At 39.9% G+C, this 17,168-nt stretch overlaps 3 protein-coding genes across 3 annotated transcripts; 2 read left to right on the top strand and 1 right to left on the bottom strand.

Annotated features, from left to right (window-relative positions):
• Window positions 1-3,884: 3,884 nt before the first annotated feature.
• Window positions 3,885-5,208, bottom strand: MELLADRAFT_87154 (uncharacterized protein; the record flags this gene model as incomplete). Its single annotated transcript, XM_007403724.1, has 7 exons — window positions 3,885-4,005; window positions 4,080-4,083; window positions 4,163-4,247; window positions 4,314-4,379; window positions 4,452-4,534; window positions 4,595-5,005; window positions 5,148-5,208. The coding sequence occupies 7 exons, from the start codon at window positions 5,206-5,208 to the stop codon at window positions 3,885-3,887; spliced, it is 831 nt and encodes a 276-aa protein (XP_007403786.1).
• A 5,718-nt stretch (window positions 5,209-10,926) lies between these two features.
• Window positions 10,927-13,458, top strand: MELLADRAFT_76385 (uncharacterized protein; the record flags this gene model as incomplete). The annotated part of the gene is made up of 2 exons (XM_007403835.1): window positions 10,927-12,000; window positions 12,094-13,458. 2 exons carry the CDS (start codon window positions 10,992-10,994, stop codon window positions 13,077-13,079), a joined length of 1,995 nt encoding a protein of 664 aa, XP_007403897.1.
• A 715-nt stretch (window positions 13,459-14,173) lies between these two features.
• Window positions 14,174-15,031, top strand: MELLADRAFT_101427 (uncharacterized protein; the record flags this gene model as incomplete). Its single annotated transcript, XM_007403836.1, has 1 exon — window positions 14,174-15,031. One exon carries the CDS (start codon window positions 14,174-14,176, stop codon window positions 15,029-15,031), a length of 858 nt encoding a protein of 285 aa, XP_007403898.1.
• Between the last annotated feature and the right edge of the window lie 2,137 nt (window positions 15,032-17,168).

Raw genomic sequence — 17,168 nt, 5'->3', positions numbered from 1 at the left:
AATTTCTATTTCTTTTTTTATATTCTTTTTCTTAACCGGACCAATACCCTCACCCCTTCCTCTCCTTCTCCAATCCTGTCGGTATCACCACCTTGACCAATTTTCCCACACCAGCCTTGTCCATTCCCAATTACCCCCGAAGGCAAGTTGACCGCCTTCACTGGTCACAGCTCCAGATCACCACACTTACCGGTTTTGATTTTGTCCTATGTTCTTTGGATTTTTTTTTTGGTTTTTGATCACCTCCAATCTATTCATCTTCTCTTGGTTCAACAATCAGGCACATACCCAGGCCTTTGAGTGACCAATTGTCTAGTCTCTTCCACCCACCAGTGCCCTCAATCATGAGTTTTCAATGTTTTTGTGGTTTCCTCACGTCCTGTCAATACTGACGGGAACATTTCTACAGATTCCCTTCAACAACTATCCATCCGACTTCAAGATGGTTGTGATTCGAATGGTTATGCATGGAATGTGATTCCATGACATTGTTTCCACTCTTGGCGTCGACGTCTCACTCACATCGGTCCGGCGATGGTTTGATTTATACCAGACCACTCGCGCCGTCATTACGAATCCCGACCATCACATGATTCAAGGGGCTCGCCAGGACCCCGGATAGCTCCTATAAAGCATACCGACAAAAAAACACCAAAAATTCAGTCCTTCATACCTGAATTTGAGGGTCTGGAGGGCCAAGAATACCTCTTTCGTCGGTAACATTCCGAATGAAAACTACCAAAATTTGCCAAAAAAATCCTCGCAAGTCCTTAACACTCAAAAATAGCCTAGGAAGGCCTAGAAAAGCTACAAAATTTCCCATTCATTCCTCCGACGTCGCTATGATCCAATGCCAACGTGGTCAAAACATACTTATTTCGTCGCTTACATCGCCGAAATTTCAAACCAAAAAGATACCTTTTTGGTTGGTACCTTTAATAGAAGCTATCCGGGGTCCTGGCTCGCCCAATCTTAGGCCCCGCTCAACATGCTTTCATTATGTTATGAATGTGTACACGCAACACTTGTGTATGGACCGGTTGACATTGATCCCACATGTCACAGGTCGAGTAGATATCTTAGTTGTACACATAGTCATCTAATGCTCCTCATCTGACAATCTCAATAGATCTGTGGTAGCACCTTCACTCCCGCTCTGAGAACCCCAGAGACCACCCCTTAACACATTATTGAATCCCTTGAACATGATCCAACATTGTTTCTAGATGAACTCCAACTGAAAATTTCCGAACGATTTGGATTAGTGGTCTTGCTCAAGACACTTTCCAATGAAGTCCGATTGCGCCTAGGATGGACAAGAAAGAAGGCTTGCGCCATCCATCCTAATCAATCAGAGGAGAGACGTGGAGCATATATTGGGGAAATTTTTGGCATTGATCCCTATTGCCTTGTTTTCACCGGTGAGATCATTTTCACCTGTTTTGTATCTTTCTTTATTATATCATGCTGACACATTGTGATCTTTATAGACAAAACCGCTGTCAACAAACGACATCTCTACTGTGATTACGCACGTGCGCCTCGTGGCGAGCGTACTGTCTGGCAGGAAAGAGCCACTCGGGCCCAGAGATGGTCTGTGTTACCAGCTATCTCTTTAGGGGGCCTTGTGGGTTTAGCTATCCAGCCTGGTGGCTACTCACGGATTGATTTTGAGGCTTTCTTGGAAGACTCTTTGGTAAGTTCTCTGTGTGCTGTTTGGGTAACAATGGATCACTGATTATTCATTTCATTCATCCAAGCTACCGGCCATGAATCCGTGGCCAGCGAGAAATTCAGTCCTTGTGATGGATAATGCTCCCATCCATCACGGAGGGAACATACCAGCCCTTTGTCAAGCACGCGGAGTCCGACTCCTTTACCTTCCAACATGCTCGCCGGATATGACCCAATTGAGTTAGGATTTTCTCCTCTCAAGTCGCGTTTGAAAAGGTCCCGAGCGCTTCACCGTGCGATCAACGTCGCGGGTGAGGAAGCATCTATCTTTGTAACCTGTATGAATTTGTTTACAGAACAACTTTGTACCAAGTTGTTCAAAAGCTGTCGATATGTTTGAATAGACAACAGGCTTCACTGTATTTGCTGTTATGTTTGTTGTTGAATCCGCTTCTATCTTTCAAGAACAAATGTTCTATGTGATTTGTACAAGTGACTTATAATAATGAAAATACTTATAATTGATATTCTTTTTGGGTGATCAGATGAGATTTCTTTTGGAGTCAAGTTTTCTAATGGTCGGTCATTAGAAAACCTGAAGTGTGATTTATATTTATTCCATCATTTGGATAGTATCCCTGATACTATCCTAGTCTTGGAAGTATGGATATGAATACAAGCAAGAACAAGTGTTCTACTTAGTCAATCATTGGTACTAATTAGTACACTTTGCGTTATTTCACAGGGTTGCTGTTGAGGTCTTCATGGATCTCCATCTAACACATGGAGCAATATTGGTCAAGTTGGACCGAGGTCAGATGAAATCCCTCAAGGGACAAAAAAACTTTGAATTGCTGACAACCTTTCGATCAATGAAGTTTTATTGGTATCAAGGGAAGCACATAACAGATAACAAGCAAAGTGTTTGGATGGTCTTGTTTACAAGCTTAACATTCAATCAACGATGTGTATAAATTTTTAATATAAAAAACGACATTCAAGAGAGACAAGTAAAACAGTTGTCTTATGCTGTTTACAAGCATTCAATCAACAAAATCAAGACACTTGGTAATTTGCTAGCAACAAATATAAAGAAAAATTGGAGGTGATTTTGGGTAACGGATCTTGTATACTATTCAATCTCCTTTGGGGAATTGGATCCATAAGATCCTGAGTCAATCAAGTTCATCAGGTCAATCAATCAGTATTAACCCATATTTGAGTCGAGGTGAAGAAACCACTGACACTTATTATAACAAGCTTCAGCTTGACGGTCCATTCCCTTGGCCGTCAAAGTCAATTCGGTGAGTTGGAGGCTCGGTATCAAGTCAGTCAAGGACTTGATACCAGCTTCTCTAAGCACGGTTCGAGTGTGTTCGTCTTCCGAAGCAATGTTGCAGTCGGCAAGAAATAACTCTAACTCCACCAAGTGAGAGGTGGAGGGGTTTTCAATCTCAATCGAGCCCCTTCTGATTTTGACCGAGCTTTCCCAGTTGCTTTCAAAGTCATTAGACACAACAATTGGGTTATTGATGGTGTTGTTGATTTCTGGAACAAGAATTAATCATAAGGTCAGCAAGTAAGCCTATCTAATATCAGCATCATCTCACATAGCTCACGTGGTTCCACCTTGATTTTCTTCAAGTCAGGCTTGATGTCAATCAAATCACTTGGGCCGGACGCGTAGCGTTTTTCACCAATCTTCTGCAAGTCGGGCTTCATCTCGGGCATGGAGCTGGTGTGGGAAAGGGCCGGTTTGTGCTTCACACCTGAGCCACCAACACCTACCACGGAATTAATGTTAGAAGTGTACGGTTTTCATATTCATTGTTTCTCTAATTATGTAATTTCATCCATTATAAACAATATGCTTATAACACCGTTTGATATCAATTTTCCTTTACACATTTCAACTCAAGCATGTCTCCGTGAAAACCATGTTTATACTTACTTTAAACCTAGTTAAAACTAAGTACCATTTGTTTTTCTTTCTCTATTACCTGTCAGAGCGCTTCTGAGCTCTTCTCCCTTCATCCAAGATTTTCGCATACAATCTTGAATGAAGGTGAGTATTCTCGAAGTCCGGTTTGTTTGAAGAGATTCAAAGTTCAAAGATCTGAATCTTCATCAAACCCTGCTCTGTACAGGTTCACTAAGATTGTAATAATTAACATTCGAGTTGATCACCTGGGATCCCCGAGGACGGCCTTTTAATCAAAGTTGGACACGGTGATCCCACCCCATGTCAGGGTGGATCCATTGATTCTTCTTGATTTTGTACCGGAACTCCAAGGTGTTTGGAGGTATATCGGGGGTGGCAATGTTGGCGGCCTATGTGTGAATATGTTTATAGTCAGTTTATTGCTGCTTATGAACAAATTCAATCAAAGGAATCTATCACGCACCACCCTTTTAGCCCAGATCCACACCGCGGGGTAAAGCAATCAATATTGAAAATTTGGATCCCACGGGGTAGTCAAAAGTTTACCAGGGCCTTTGGTACCCTTGTCAATTTCATGTTGGCTAAAAATCTGGTTAGCCAGAGTTTTTAACTCTCGTTCTTGCTTTGATTCCTGTGAAGCATCATCATCATTATGGAACACTTCACTAATGATGATGATAATTGAACATGTACTCACCTCAGATTCTTGATCTTCTGCCCCACCTCCGTTGGTGGCCGCAATGAGCTTCTTAGTTGCCAAAGCCTATCGAACCCAAAGTAAGTAGAGTGAATAACGGAATGAGGAAATTGGAGATTAGTAGGAAAGATAACTCACCTTATTACCATCTTTCGCTTTGACTTGTACATTTTCATTTTCAATTGAAACAACTCCCATTTTTTTGGTCGACTTTTCAAGAGCTTTGACAAAACTTTGCCATTGATCAAAATCGGTGAGAACACACTTTGATCAGCCAACACTGGCTTTCCACTTCAGGTCCGGCAAGAATGAACTATTCAAAATGATCTTTTTCATACCAGCCTCATACACCTCACAAGCTCCAGCCACCAGGTCCTCAAATTCGATAAGACTCTTACCAAACAGACAAATCTTCAATTTGAGGTATTGACTGTTAATGGCTCTAGAGTCTATTAAATTGAGTTTGGCTGACTTCGCTGCCTTCTTACCAGCCCCAACCTTTGGGGTGCTCTGATTTGCAGCGTTCAAGTCGACCTCCATGTCGGTATAGATCTTGAATCTAACTTCGATTGTCATCTGGTTATTCTTCTCAAAATTATCCCGAGCTGGAGTGCCAACACAGTGTAAGGGGTCTTGGCGTATACAGCTGGCTACTCGCTCGTCCCCTGCCCATTCCACTGGCGTTTTGAACACTGAAGGAGAAAAATCATCACGCAATAGAAGAATGGAAGGAGAAAAGAATTGAACAAGAACAGAATCAAACAAGAAAATAATCAAACGAGAAACGGTATCAGTTGAAGAAGGGCGAAAAGGCCAACTGGAAGTTGCACTCACAAGGGTTCATGTGGCCAGTCAAGGGGGTCTCGGCCGGAGCGATTGAAGAAGTATTAGACATTTGGGTGACTATCAAAACCGGGGATGAGCGTATAATCAATGGAAAGATAAAAAAAATTGTGACCACAAAGCAGATAACATATGATTACAAATTTGTATTTGGATGAACAAAGGATAAAAGGATAATTTATCTTCTTAAATCCGAATTCCCCCCCCGGAAGCCTTATACCCTGTCAGCATTTGGGTATAAAGCATTCGGTTCGAAGAACACTGGATCTCTCTGTTTCCCACTTACGACTCACTTGCGTGTAGCCGTGGGTAACATCGAATGATGCTGATCCTTAGCTGCCATCACCTCCGATATTTATAGGTTTTGCTGCCCGCTTCCTTGACGGAATAGTTCACCAAAAGCATCAATTGTAGATAAGGACACTCTGTCGGCTTTTAATCACAGGTTTCATTGTATGCACGTAACCATGCTTACACATCACGCTTTTTCAAAAGCCCTGCGTTGAAGTATATGAACCCAATGCCTTATCATCGTGTTCTCAATAGCACACTGTAAGTTGTTCAGCAATCGGGGCAACTTTATCGGCTCTGTGTGTTGAATGCATGCATTTATGGTAAATGAATCTCTGCCATTTCCGTGTCGGATTCTCAGCATCGATCAATCTTGCTGCCTGCCCCTGTGGCGCATTCAAAAGATGTCGGCAATCTTTGACTACCCATGATGCGGATTGTGATTGACTATTGCAAAAATTACGGTAAAGTGGTGTTCTCTGCTCTGCCCTTTGTCTTTTCGCCTTAACATCTACACAAAATCTTTGGCTGTTCTTTCCGAAAAGCTCCCCACCATTGTTTCATAACCTTTTCCATGTACGGCAGCTGTAACTCTGCTTTTCCCGTGGTGCATTATCAGGCTCAATAATCATGCATTTGCCGTTGGAGCTTTCAAAAGGTGTTCGTACTTTTTGCTTGACCCCAATTCTGATTGATTTAGACGATCACAGCCAGTGTCCTGAAGTGATTACTATTGTTGGACAATCATAATCCGGTATTCCTTCCCTATTCATATCCGGTCCCCCTTTTCCTGTTTTGTTACATCCACCACGGATATGTCTTGCGCCCTTTGATAAGCAGTTTGACAATTTTTTGTTTTTCCCCAATTTGGTCTCCATGTAGTAGTACGATCAAAAGAAGTGTATTGATGCCGTATGCCATTGTTGAATTTTTGGCTCCCGCTTGGATATTCCCGTTTCTGGATTGATCTCCCTTCAAAAAGCACCTCCAGTGCTTTGTGACCACACTCCTTGGTTTTGCTCGACATCCCTATTTGCTTTTGGTCACGTTTAGTCTGTTGCGAACCCCTTTCTACATTCAATCTATGTATGAAGCCGGTGTCAATACAATGATTGTGCTAATACTCAAATATAACTTGATGTTTCTTCACAACTGCAACAATCCACTTATCTAAAGTATACCCTGATTCTGTCCTCTCTTACATACATACATAACTTGCAAATCAATAACAAATTAAGCCTTATAACACCATCTTCCGGAAGCTTTTGCATCATCTTTTCCCAATTTACCATACAGTAAATTATACCCACCAAACCAAAACCAAAATCTAAACCCAAATGCATCACGCTCACTTTTGTTTAAATATCTCTAACCACGGCCACAACAACTGAAATATCATCATTCTTGACACGAACATAATGAATTCCTTAATCATTAGCTCTTTGAGAAAAAGGAGAACTAACAGCAACCTGATTGACTAAAACTGTTTAGCTCTAAGAGCTAAGCTTTAAGAAGCTGATTCAAGTTCACAAGGTATGAATTTGATCAGTTCTTTGAAAGCATCTTCATTTAACAAATTATCTACTAATCCATCTGAACTTAGGATCACAATATAGAATTCCAAGAAAGGAGATAAGTTTCAAGAAAGGTTTTGATCAGTGCCAGGATGGTATTTGACTTACATCATCTTTTTGTACTTTGATGTTATATCTTTCTGCATGCTTTGATGGGGTTGATTTTGAGTTGGTTGCAATTTGGACTGGATAATCAAAGGTATGTTGTTCTTCCCTCCTAAAAATATCATCATTTCCTCTGACAAGCCTATCCAATCCAATCCAAAAAAAACAGATGAATTCAATTGTATCAGATAATCTCATTGATGATCTATCCAATCAAAATGGTAGACAAACAAGCATCAAAGATCTCCTAGATCAGCAATCCTTGATTCATCACTTCTTAAAATCACCACTAAAGCATTAGTCAAACCAATGATTCCTTTGTGTCTTGATTCATTAAACTCTTTTCATATGCAATGTGTAAAAGCTTGACTGGATCCAAAAATTGATGATTCCTAAACAGTTCATCTTCTGCATCATCATATCTACTTGATTCAAATGAACAATTGCTTTATAGAGATCCATCAGGAAAGGTGGTTAGGGTTTGTCCCTAGATTGAAGGAGTGAGATAAGAAAAAATTGTTGCATCAGTTTATTTGAAAACCAACTTGAATTAGCTTGAGGTTTACCGCTTCAACCTTCTACACCATCAATAACACCAATGAATCATTTCTTAAAAACCCAGCTCTTCACCAATTTCTATACTTGAATGATCATCTCAATTCAAATCATTTGAATTTGAGGAATCTGATTTAGATAGTGAATTTAATAAAAATGAAAGGTTTCATTGAATGTACCTATTGATTTGGAAGAAGCTTTAGGTATACCAGAAGCTGTGTTTGTAAATGAATAAGAATGGGGTTTTTGTCAATTGGATTTAGATGGATTTGAATATGTAGTGATTGGATGACCATATAAATTTGTAGGTGATAGTCGAGATAAATTGGTTGTACTGTTGGAAGAAGAAGCTGATGAAGATGAAGAGTTTGATAAATTCTGGTTTGAGTCATGTAGAACCAGTTGAAGTTGATGATCTTGGAACATTTGGATGTGATTGATTTGATTTAGGACAAGAAGTTGTTGTTGAGGTCCTAACTTGAGGATGCAGAAAGTGAAGAAGGTAAAGAATTAGAAACAGAACAAGACAAGATGTGTAGAAGCAGATATGTGATATGGATCTTGAGCCCCGGTACAAAGTATAGTTACATCCACATTCACAATAGGGGGTTTCAAGTTTGGTTGTTTGTTGCACAAAATCCATCAATTTGGACAAGTTGTTTGTGAAAAAATTATGTGTAAAACCAATGTATCCTCCAATTGGGACACCTAAAAAGGTTTCCCGCTGTATAAGATTTGTGCATATTTTACAACAATGGGCAAGCTGTTTTAGCGTAAAAATACGTAAAAAAGGTAACTTGAAACCCCCTAATTACCCTGCACTATCTTGAGATGCGGCTGCGCAGGGAGGGCTTTGTTAAGCTAACACAAGACTCCTCCGCATGGCAGTTATGATAGAAACATGCAAAGCCCAGTACAAAATGTAAACCAAAAAGTATGTAAGGTATTTAGTCGAACCCGTGCAAGAATTGTGCAAGATCCGTGCAAGATCCGTGCAAGATCCGTCAAATTAGGCAAAATTGGTGCCAAAAATTCTTGCACAGTTTTTGCACAGATCTTGCACGTCAGTCCTGCAGATTTCTTACACAGGTTTGACTACCATAATTTCATAAAATTTTCCTTCAATGGGACCTGTGACTGTTTCCACTCTCTTCCAGTTGCAGCTTGAGCCAACTTAACTGAGCTTGAGCCGTGCACCGGGAGCTTTGAGCGGAAAAGTTGTACGTACTTCTGCGGGCGGGCCCGCCTATGCCCTAGTGTTGATATAATGGATGATATTGGAATTGTTATATATTGAAAGATGGGGAAAGACGCTTGATGAGGTGATGTCGTTGCCATTATAAATGGGTCTCCGGTAATCATTTTGAAAAGATAATAACCGGAAAGAGAGAGATGGAAAAACGTAAGAAAGATGAAATGCAAAATAGTTTGTGTCGTCTTATAAGAAGAACAATACACTTTAATCTGAAAGTGGAATTTTTTTGTCTTTTTTTTGACTTTTGGACTTCCAGAGTAAAAACCAGCCACGACACATCTGTTCAAAAATCTGCCATTAGATATTACAACGGCTGTGAAATGAATGTGAGAAAGAGAGAAAGTCAACGGTTCTAAAGGCTTAATAAATTGAAAACATCAAACAAGATCTCAAAATCAAAGAGTGAAACTTAGAAGGTTTGCTATAAAATGAATTGACAAAAAGCATTGTAGAACAATTGTTATCTGGTGAATGAAGGTTATCTTTGAGTCTGAGGCCAAGTAACATTGCTTTCAGCTGGATTGTCGCGACCACCTTGCTAGGAAATCATGCAGAATCATTCAAGGTGAATGAGGAGCTATTTGGAATGGTAAAAGCAAGATACAATCAGTATGTTTTTTTAAAAAAGCTCAAATTTTTCAAAAAAGCTGAACCTACACTTCAAAAGGATTAATTATGGGGTTTAAACACATGGGGGCAGTATACGGTGGCTCAGCAAATTTTGCCGCTGTGTTCTCACTTCCAAGGTATGTTACCTTATCAAGTTTTCACTTCTGTCAATTGTCAATTAATGCTCCATCTCTCATTGCCCAGTTTACCTAGATAGTGTATTGAAGGACAAAATACTGGGGACAATCTGGCCAGAATTTATTGGGAGAGTCTTGAGCATGTGGGTGCTGTCTGCCATCAGCTTGCTATCACAGGGGACAATGCATCATCCAACCAAACAATGGTCCAGATTATCAGTGATTGATATGCACACATGGGGGTTCTTTGGCCTTATGATTCATGTTTCCATGGTTGCATGTACCACATCATCAACCTGGTGGCACAAGACTTTCTCAAAGGTATGAGTGAGCTCACAAATGCCAACATTGCCACTTTTGAGCTCAGTGGACTCTCTGAAAGCATGGATCCCTTTGAACCAGACAAACTGCCTAATTATTACTCTGACAACTTACCAACTGACAATGAATCCACTGAAAACACTGACATCTCATATCTTAATCCTGAAGAAGGTTCAATGGAAGTTGACAGACCACCTCAACAAAACTTTGGTGAAAGTGAGTGTTATTGGAACCCCTTGACCAGTCGGACTGGGGCCGCCCCCGGCCAAACCAGTCAGAGAGCTTTGGTGATACATAAGGACCCAGGAATGCACCTATACAGGTATGTAACAAAACACGTTTTTTAGTTTTTGGGCTCTACACAACACAAAACTCATTGTCTCAAGTTCCAGAGCACTTCAAAAGATGCGCATGGAGCAGGGCTATCGAATGAACCTACTCCAAGTCTCTCAACTTCACTCACCTTGGGGCAAAATCTATTGGTGCAAAAAAAATTGTACCTCCAAGGCCTGATCCCAACGTTCAATTTAGGGCTATTTTGACCGTTACATCCGCTTAACTCAGGAAGTATAGGTGCTATGAGGCTGAAAGCTAGCTTAAATGAAAGCCTTCAATCTCACGCATATTTTGCACTACTGTAGCTGTTGTAAATGTGGTGTTATGTGCCCGCAAACCGCGCCAACAAACGGTCGGGATTCTCGTTACATACCTCTATAGGTGCATTCCTGGGTCCTGATACATAACAATATTTCACATAACGTTTCTGTCACTGTCAACCCACGCGCACCGTGACGCGCACATACCTTGAGATGTCATAGAGATTGCCGAGATCACGTGCTGTCTATAGCCCTTTCACCAAATCTAGAAAATTCAAAATCCCATAAAAATCAAAGAACCACTCCAACACTTTCCACAACTTGTACCAATCTCATTCTCTCCATTATCAATATCATCATTATTATTATTATTACTATTATCATTATCGACGATGAGTTCAAATAATTCAAATGATCAATCGATTTGGGAAATATTAGATGCACTTGAATCGAAAATGATAGACTCATTTCATTCTACTTCTGATTTATTGATGCCACAAATCATTGAAACTTCAAATCAACTTTATACTCAAATCGAATCTATTTCAAAACAAGCTTATGAAAAATCAATCGAATTAGGTTCTAAATCTGATTTACTTTCAAATATCTTATCAACCTCAACCAATGAATCACCAATCATCAAGACCAACAATCCGATGATGTCTAATCCTGATTTACAAAGTCAACCTTCAATCTTAAATCGAATCTTTAAACCCAAGAATTTGATCATTACCGCTGGAGTTTGGTTTACGTCTACTTTAGCTTTACGTCTTTTAGTTTCATCTGATTCTTTTCAACATTTTCTTCAAGATCATCCTAACCTTCGTAGTACATTACCCAGAATCCTACGTACTAGACGTAAGAAAACTAGTCATATCATTCGACCTAGATATTCAACAGGTGGTAAAACTCGTCTTGAGGCCATCATAGTCTTATGTGCTGATCCTGGAACGATTGGATCTCAATTAGCTATTGAACTTGCATCTGTTGGGTATATTGTGATTGCGAGTGTGAGTGATCCGGTTCATGTGAGTTCATTAGAACGTGATGGATTGGGTTGGATTAAAGCTCTTGTATTAGATCCTACTAGACCTGAACTTGCACCTGCTTTTACTCGATCACTTGCATCTGCTCTTAGTTTAAGATTTCCACTTCATTCAGCTGGTGATGCTTTTATGGGAGATGGATCTCACTCTGCACTCGTAGGAATGGTCAATTGTTTTCCAATTAGTAATCTTGATGAATTGAGACCTGTTGAAACTATGGAACCTACAACTGAATTAATCCCACATTTGGCTAGTACTGTTGGTATCAGTTTAGAAGTGGTTAAAGTAGTACTTCCTATGATGCGTAACTCGATTGAAAAATCTGGTGGTGAAGATGGTGTGATCTTGACTTTATGTAAGTTCCTAACCATCTTCATTTTCTGCATACATCCAAGTCATAATCAGAACAGATAGCTGACTATTCTTGATTGCTGGCTACAATCTTTAGTTCCTACGAAGACGAGTAGTGTGGCATTACCCTACCTTTCATCCTCAGTAATAGTGAACCAAGCTCTAGAAACTCTAATGACCACTTTACGAAGAGAAATCTTAATTTGTGATTCACCAAGTAAACAACAAATCCGAATCATCAACGAACGAATCGGTCTTTTCAAACCACCTTCACATTTCCCACGTACAATCTCAGCTTTACCTACTTTACCCGCTCATCTTCATCCGATCTATGCTCCATCTTTATCAAGAAGATTAGGATTTCTTGCGATCCCTACTAGTTCTTTATCTGTTCATTCTCTTAATGGTACACCACTTTCAAATCTATTTCAAAGAGTCAAAAACATCTTACAATCTCCTAGTATCAATCATGGTTCATTTACTTCTACTGGTAAACAAGTTATGATTTATAAAACAATCGGTAGTTTTATACCTGATAGTCTAATCGAATTATGGTTAAGGATTGTAGAAAGAATGAATGGTTGGGTTAGAAGAAAAGTTTCAAATGAGATTGATTTAGAAAGTTCGGAAACTTTGGAACAAGTGATTGGTAAACGAGATTTTAGTCTTGGTAGTGGTTGGAAGAATAAAGTGTTTAATGGGATCGGAGTAGAGAAAGAAATTGAAGAGATTGTTGAAGCTCCAGCTGTTGTAGAAACTACAGAAGTCGTAGAAGCTCCAGAAGTTGTCGAAACCCCAGAAACTGTGGAACCTTCAGCACCTTCAGCACCTTCAGAAGCACCAGAAGCCGCAGAAGAAACTGCACCGGAACCTACACCAGATGAACCTGCACCAGCTGAACCTGCACCAGTAGAAACTGAAGAGTCACCATCAGATACGAACCTTGAAACAGGCAGTTGTGTAGATAAAGGAGAAACAACGGAAGAAATGCAAGAAAGTTTTGTAGGTAGTGAAATTGATTGGAAAGCAGAAGAAAAAGAACCATCTTCTGATGAAACTAAGGTAGAAGAGGAACAAAAATAGATATGAAATTAATCATGAAGAAGAAAACTGATTAGGTCGTTTTACTAGAAAGAAAAAAAAGAAATTGAGAAAAAAGGATCAGTATTAGGATTTGAAATTGTGGGTTTTTTTGCAAAGTTTTTTTGTGCGGGGTTTTGTATATTGTATGAAAGATAATTAGGTTTAAAAAACCTTTGAACTTTGGTTGATGATTGATGATTGGTGATACTAAATTCAAATAAGAAAATTGAAATTGATGAATCATGATGAAATTGTAGAAAGGGTGTTTTTGTTTGCAAGGTTTGAAGAATGTTAAGTAAATTAATGATGGTTTTTTTTACAATTGAAGTTTGTATCTATCCTATAAATGATAATGAAAAAAGATTCTTTGATTTGGTTTATGATTGAGATTGAGATTGTTGAAAGGTCTTGAAATTTGTTACCGAAGCTATCTCTGAAACAATTCATTCTTTGAAGCATGGATGATCAGCAAACTTAATACGAAGTCCACTCGTTTTTGAGATTTACTGATCAGCTCAAAGGCGAGTGAGTCAGTTTAGGATCCTTGGGACTCGGAGTCGGGACGGTTTTAGTTTGTCAGAGATAATTTTCAAGAATGAACATGTGGATTTGCCAACATACCATGACCATGACCGATCTGGGTATGTATGTATATGATTGTGGTCTGGGGATCGAGAGGTTAAAGCTTCTTCTGAGATATGCTCACATGTCCTAGTTGCGCGTGAACAACTTGTTTCCTCGAAATCGGATGCCGAAGCTTGCCAAAGCGCAATCTCGACGACCACTACCTTCTATTCGGTGACCTAGACTTCCTCAGAGCACCGGATGCCATGAATTCTTTCAAAGACGTTGTGTCAAGAGAGACGAAACGCAGAGATCGACGCCTGAAAACCTCCCAATATATGCGAAAGGCATTTACAAAATCCACTCAAATCTTTCATTCCTCAAATCTCATCACGCTCGTCTGGCTTCCATTCAAGAGAATGTACTGGATTTTCTTCCTTTCGGCGGCGGTCGTCACTACGGGTGTATATTACCTGTAAGCTTTCGTTCATTTTGATGTGCGAAGTTGAGAGATTGACTGACTTGATGAAATGGTCGATGGGAGCAGCAGTTCGAAATTATCCGCTTCAGAGGAGAAACCACCACCAGCACCTCAGAATACTGAACAAACCTCTCCCCCCAAGGAACAAGCCCACGATTCCCCTTACTCTGACCCTTCAAAACCTTCAGCGATATCATTTCCACCAGCTGCTTGTATCTCTCCGCAAGAATCTCGATTCGCGATGCGAGAGTGTGGAAACCCGTTGGCATTCTCACAGAATCAACAAGACAGGAATCGAACATCCAAAAAAAATCCACTTAGATCATCATCAGTCGTGGTACCAGAACCTCAGTCCCAACAAGATACAAAAGATGAAGTGCTCAATGTCAGTAGCGTAGCCTCCAGCGTTGATACTCCACCGGCGCATCTCGTCTTTCCCCAACAGATAGAATCAGCGGGCGACCAAGAACCACAGTCTTCAGTCGATCACCACATAATTGAAGTTGAATTGGACGCACGAAGATCATCTTCGACTCTTGATCTTTACGACGAATTTCCATCTACGCCGACCAAAGAAGAAAATGCTTATCCCATTAGTATAAGTCCAAGCACACCCTCTCAAGCACACCTCAATACCGTTCAAAAGAGAACATATTCACTCTCTAACTTTGATCATCCAGGACACGATTCAAATAATCTTCTTCCTCAATACGAGAACATATCTGGAAGTCGAGAATTTAACCCAAACAACCGTATCTCTTTGAAAAAGGATACATCTTATCTTGGGAGACTTGAACCTGATTACCGCCCACCTTCTACAATAGGTCGGAAAGGTGATTTCAAAAATAGTCCAAGATCAGAACTTAAATCTTTCTCAAATCCACCACCTGCTTATTTCACTGGATGACAGGTTTTTGAATATATATGTGTTTTTGACCTTGATCATATCTCCGATCGACTCGGAGAAAAAAATACTCTTGTGGGGATGTCAACCAGGTCGAAAAGGAATCATACCTCTTCAAAATGCTTTGATATGGTCTGAATTTCTTGAAACTGCCTTGAGGATATCTTTTATGTAGCCATAATACTATTGACTTTTTCTTATGTTAAATATATGAATGTGCTATCTTATGTTTTGTAAAAAAGCATGATGTAAAGAGATCCCAACACTTGAAACAAAATTGTTTATGATGATTTGTTGAAAACAACTGAAAAAAAGTTTGATGAAACAATGCTGGATAGAATCTCAAGAACAATATACAGAGCAAAAGAAAACCAACATTGGACAAAATCAAACTCTTAATTAGTGATAGCTGATGATGATGAAACGACCAAAATCATACAATCTAGAATAGATTGGTTACCAGGATAACACCACGGGAATCATTAAGGGTGAACCCCAATTGAGCAAACTTGTGGTGATCAAGTCCGCAACTTTCTTCAAGTGCAGATCTTGTTTGCCATAGCTTTGCTGTGGGTTTGCTAACTTCCCTTGAGCTGCTCTTTTGTTTTATTTATTCATTTTCCACTTTAAAGTGCTTTTGCTTTCAAGTATTGCACTACCAACTAAGTAGGTCCACTGAAAAGGATGTCTCTTGCAACTTCTTGGGGGTTTTCTTTGCCCATGAGCTTCACTACATATGTAGTAGAGTAGTTACATATGTAGTGGACAATTCAAGGGCAACTTGAGGCAAGCTAGAAAACCTATGGCAAAGCTGGGGCAAATAAGTTCCGCAATGGAAGAAAGTTGCGGACCTAGTCACTGCAACTTTGCTCAATTGTGGTTCACATTTGATGTTTCCTGTGGTGTAAGTTGTTTATATGTAATACATGCTGTAACTTTTCCCGTTTGACAAAAGCATTCAAAAGATTGACTACATACACTGAATCAAAGTTTTGGTGTAATCTGATCATCAACTCAACTGCATGTAACTTCCTTTCTGTTACTAAGAGATAGCTTCAACAATATTGCCTGAGCAGCTACAGAATGATATGTAGTGAATTTTTGGGACAATTTTTTCAAAGTCAAAAAAGTTACATGTGGTATAACATGTGTTTTATTTGTTCTGCTGGGCAAAAAACTGAGCAGACCTGTATGTCCATGATAGACAACTATTTAGTTAGCTTGCTTCACATATGTAGTGTGGGTGTTATGGATCAGGTGTGCAGTATTGGATCCTTTTATGACAAACTGTACTATCAATCATTTTCCTCTCCCAACTTAGGGAAGTTGAATGATGTTCACAGTGTACCACATATCCACACACTCTCTTGTCTAGCTCTCTGGGGGAGTGGGTTGCAGGTTCTACATATCTTAATATGAAATGTATTGCATGTTCATCTGGTTTGTCTAGACAAACCTAGAGTCCTCTTGTGAGAAAAAATCCCAGGTGCCTTGGGGGGCCCCCTAGCTGACAGCTAAGGGGGTAGGACTCATGAGTGCCGTAGATGGGAGCTCTGCACGGTGGGCTGGGCAAAAGCTCATCATCTCCCTCCCAGTTGGTCTCTCAAATACAACAGGTGAGACATATCTGCATAGTTAGTACTTAGAACAGTTGAAAACAATAAAGAAAGATCTAGAAGAACTATACTTAATTATTGTGTATTTCATCCTTCCTGAAGAAGGGTCAGTGGGCGGGTAAGATGTTTTTTGTTTATGTGAGAAATAAGAACTCTGAAAAGACAATGGGTTAGATAGTCAAGATTAGAGGTAAGGTTGATGCTTGCTGGAAAACAGGGGAAAGGAAAAAATGTTGATGTGATTCAGGGCAAGCAGTGGAAAATTTTCTGCTGGGACCCTGAATATATGCACCCAACATAGTACTATCCATGCTATAGGGATAGTTGCATGCTTCCCCCTTTGAGAGTTATATGTGTCCACATGGAAATAGATGGTACTGTTGTGCCTTTGGGTACCATTGTCCATTGACCTGTAGAGTTTTAGATTTCAAGCTACATGTGTATGTAGAGTGGGTGTTGCATAAATGGATACAAGTGGTTTTGAGATGGATAACAATTGGATCTAGGTACAGTCGGGGGATGCA

The sequence above is a fragment of the Melampsora larici-populina genome (genome assembly GCF_000204055.1).
Source record: "Melampsora larici-populina 98AG31 unplaced genomic scaffold MELLAscaffold_1, whole genome shotgun sequence".
Classification (NCBI taxonomy): Eukaryota; Fungi; Basidiomycota; class Pucciniomycetes; order Pucciniales; family Melampsoraceae; genus Melampsora; species Melampsora laricis-populina.
Note: the sequence above shows the minus strand (reverse complement) of the source record. Positions and strands in the feature narration are given on the sequence as shown.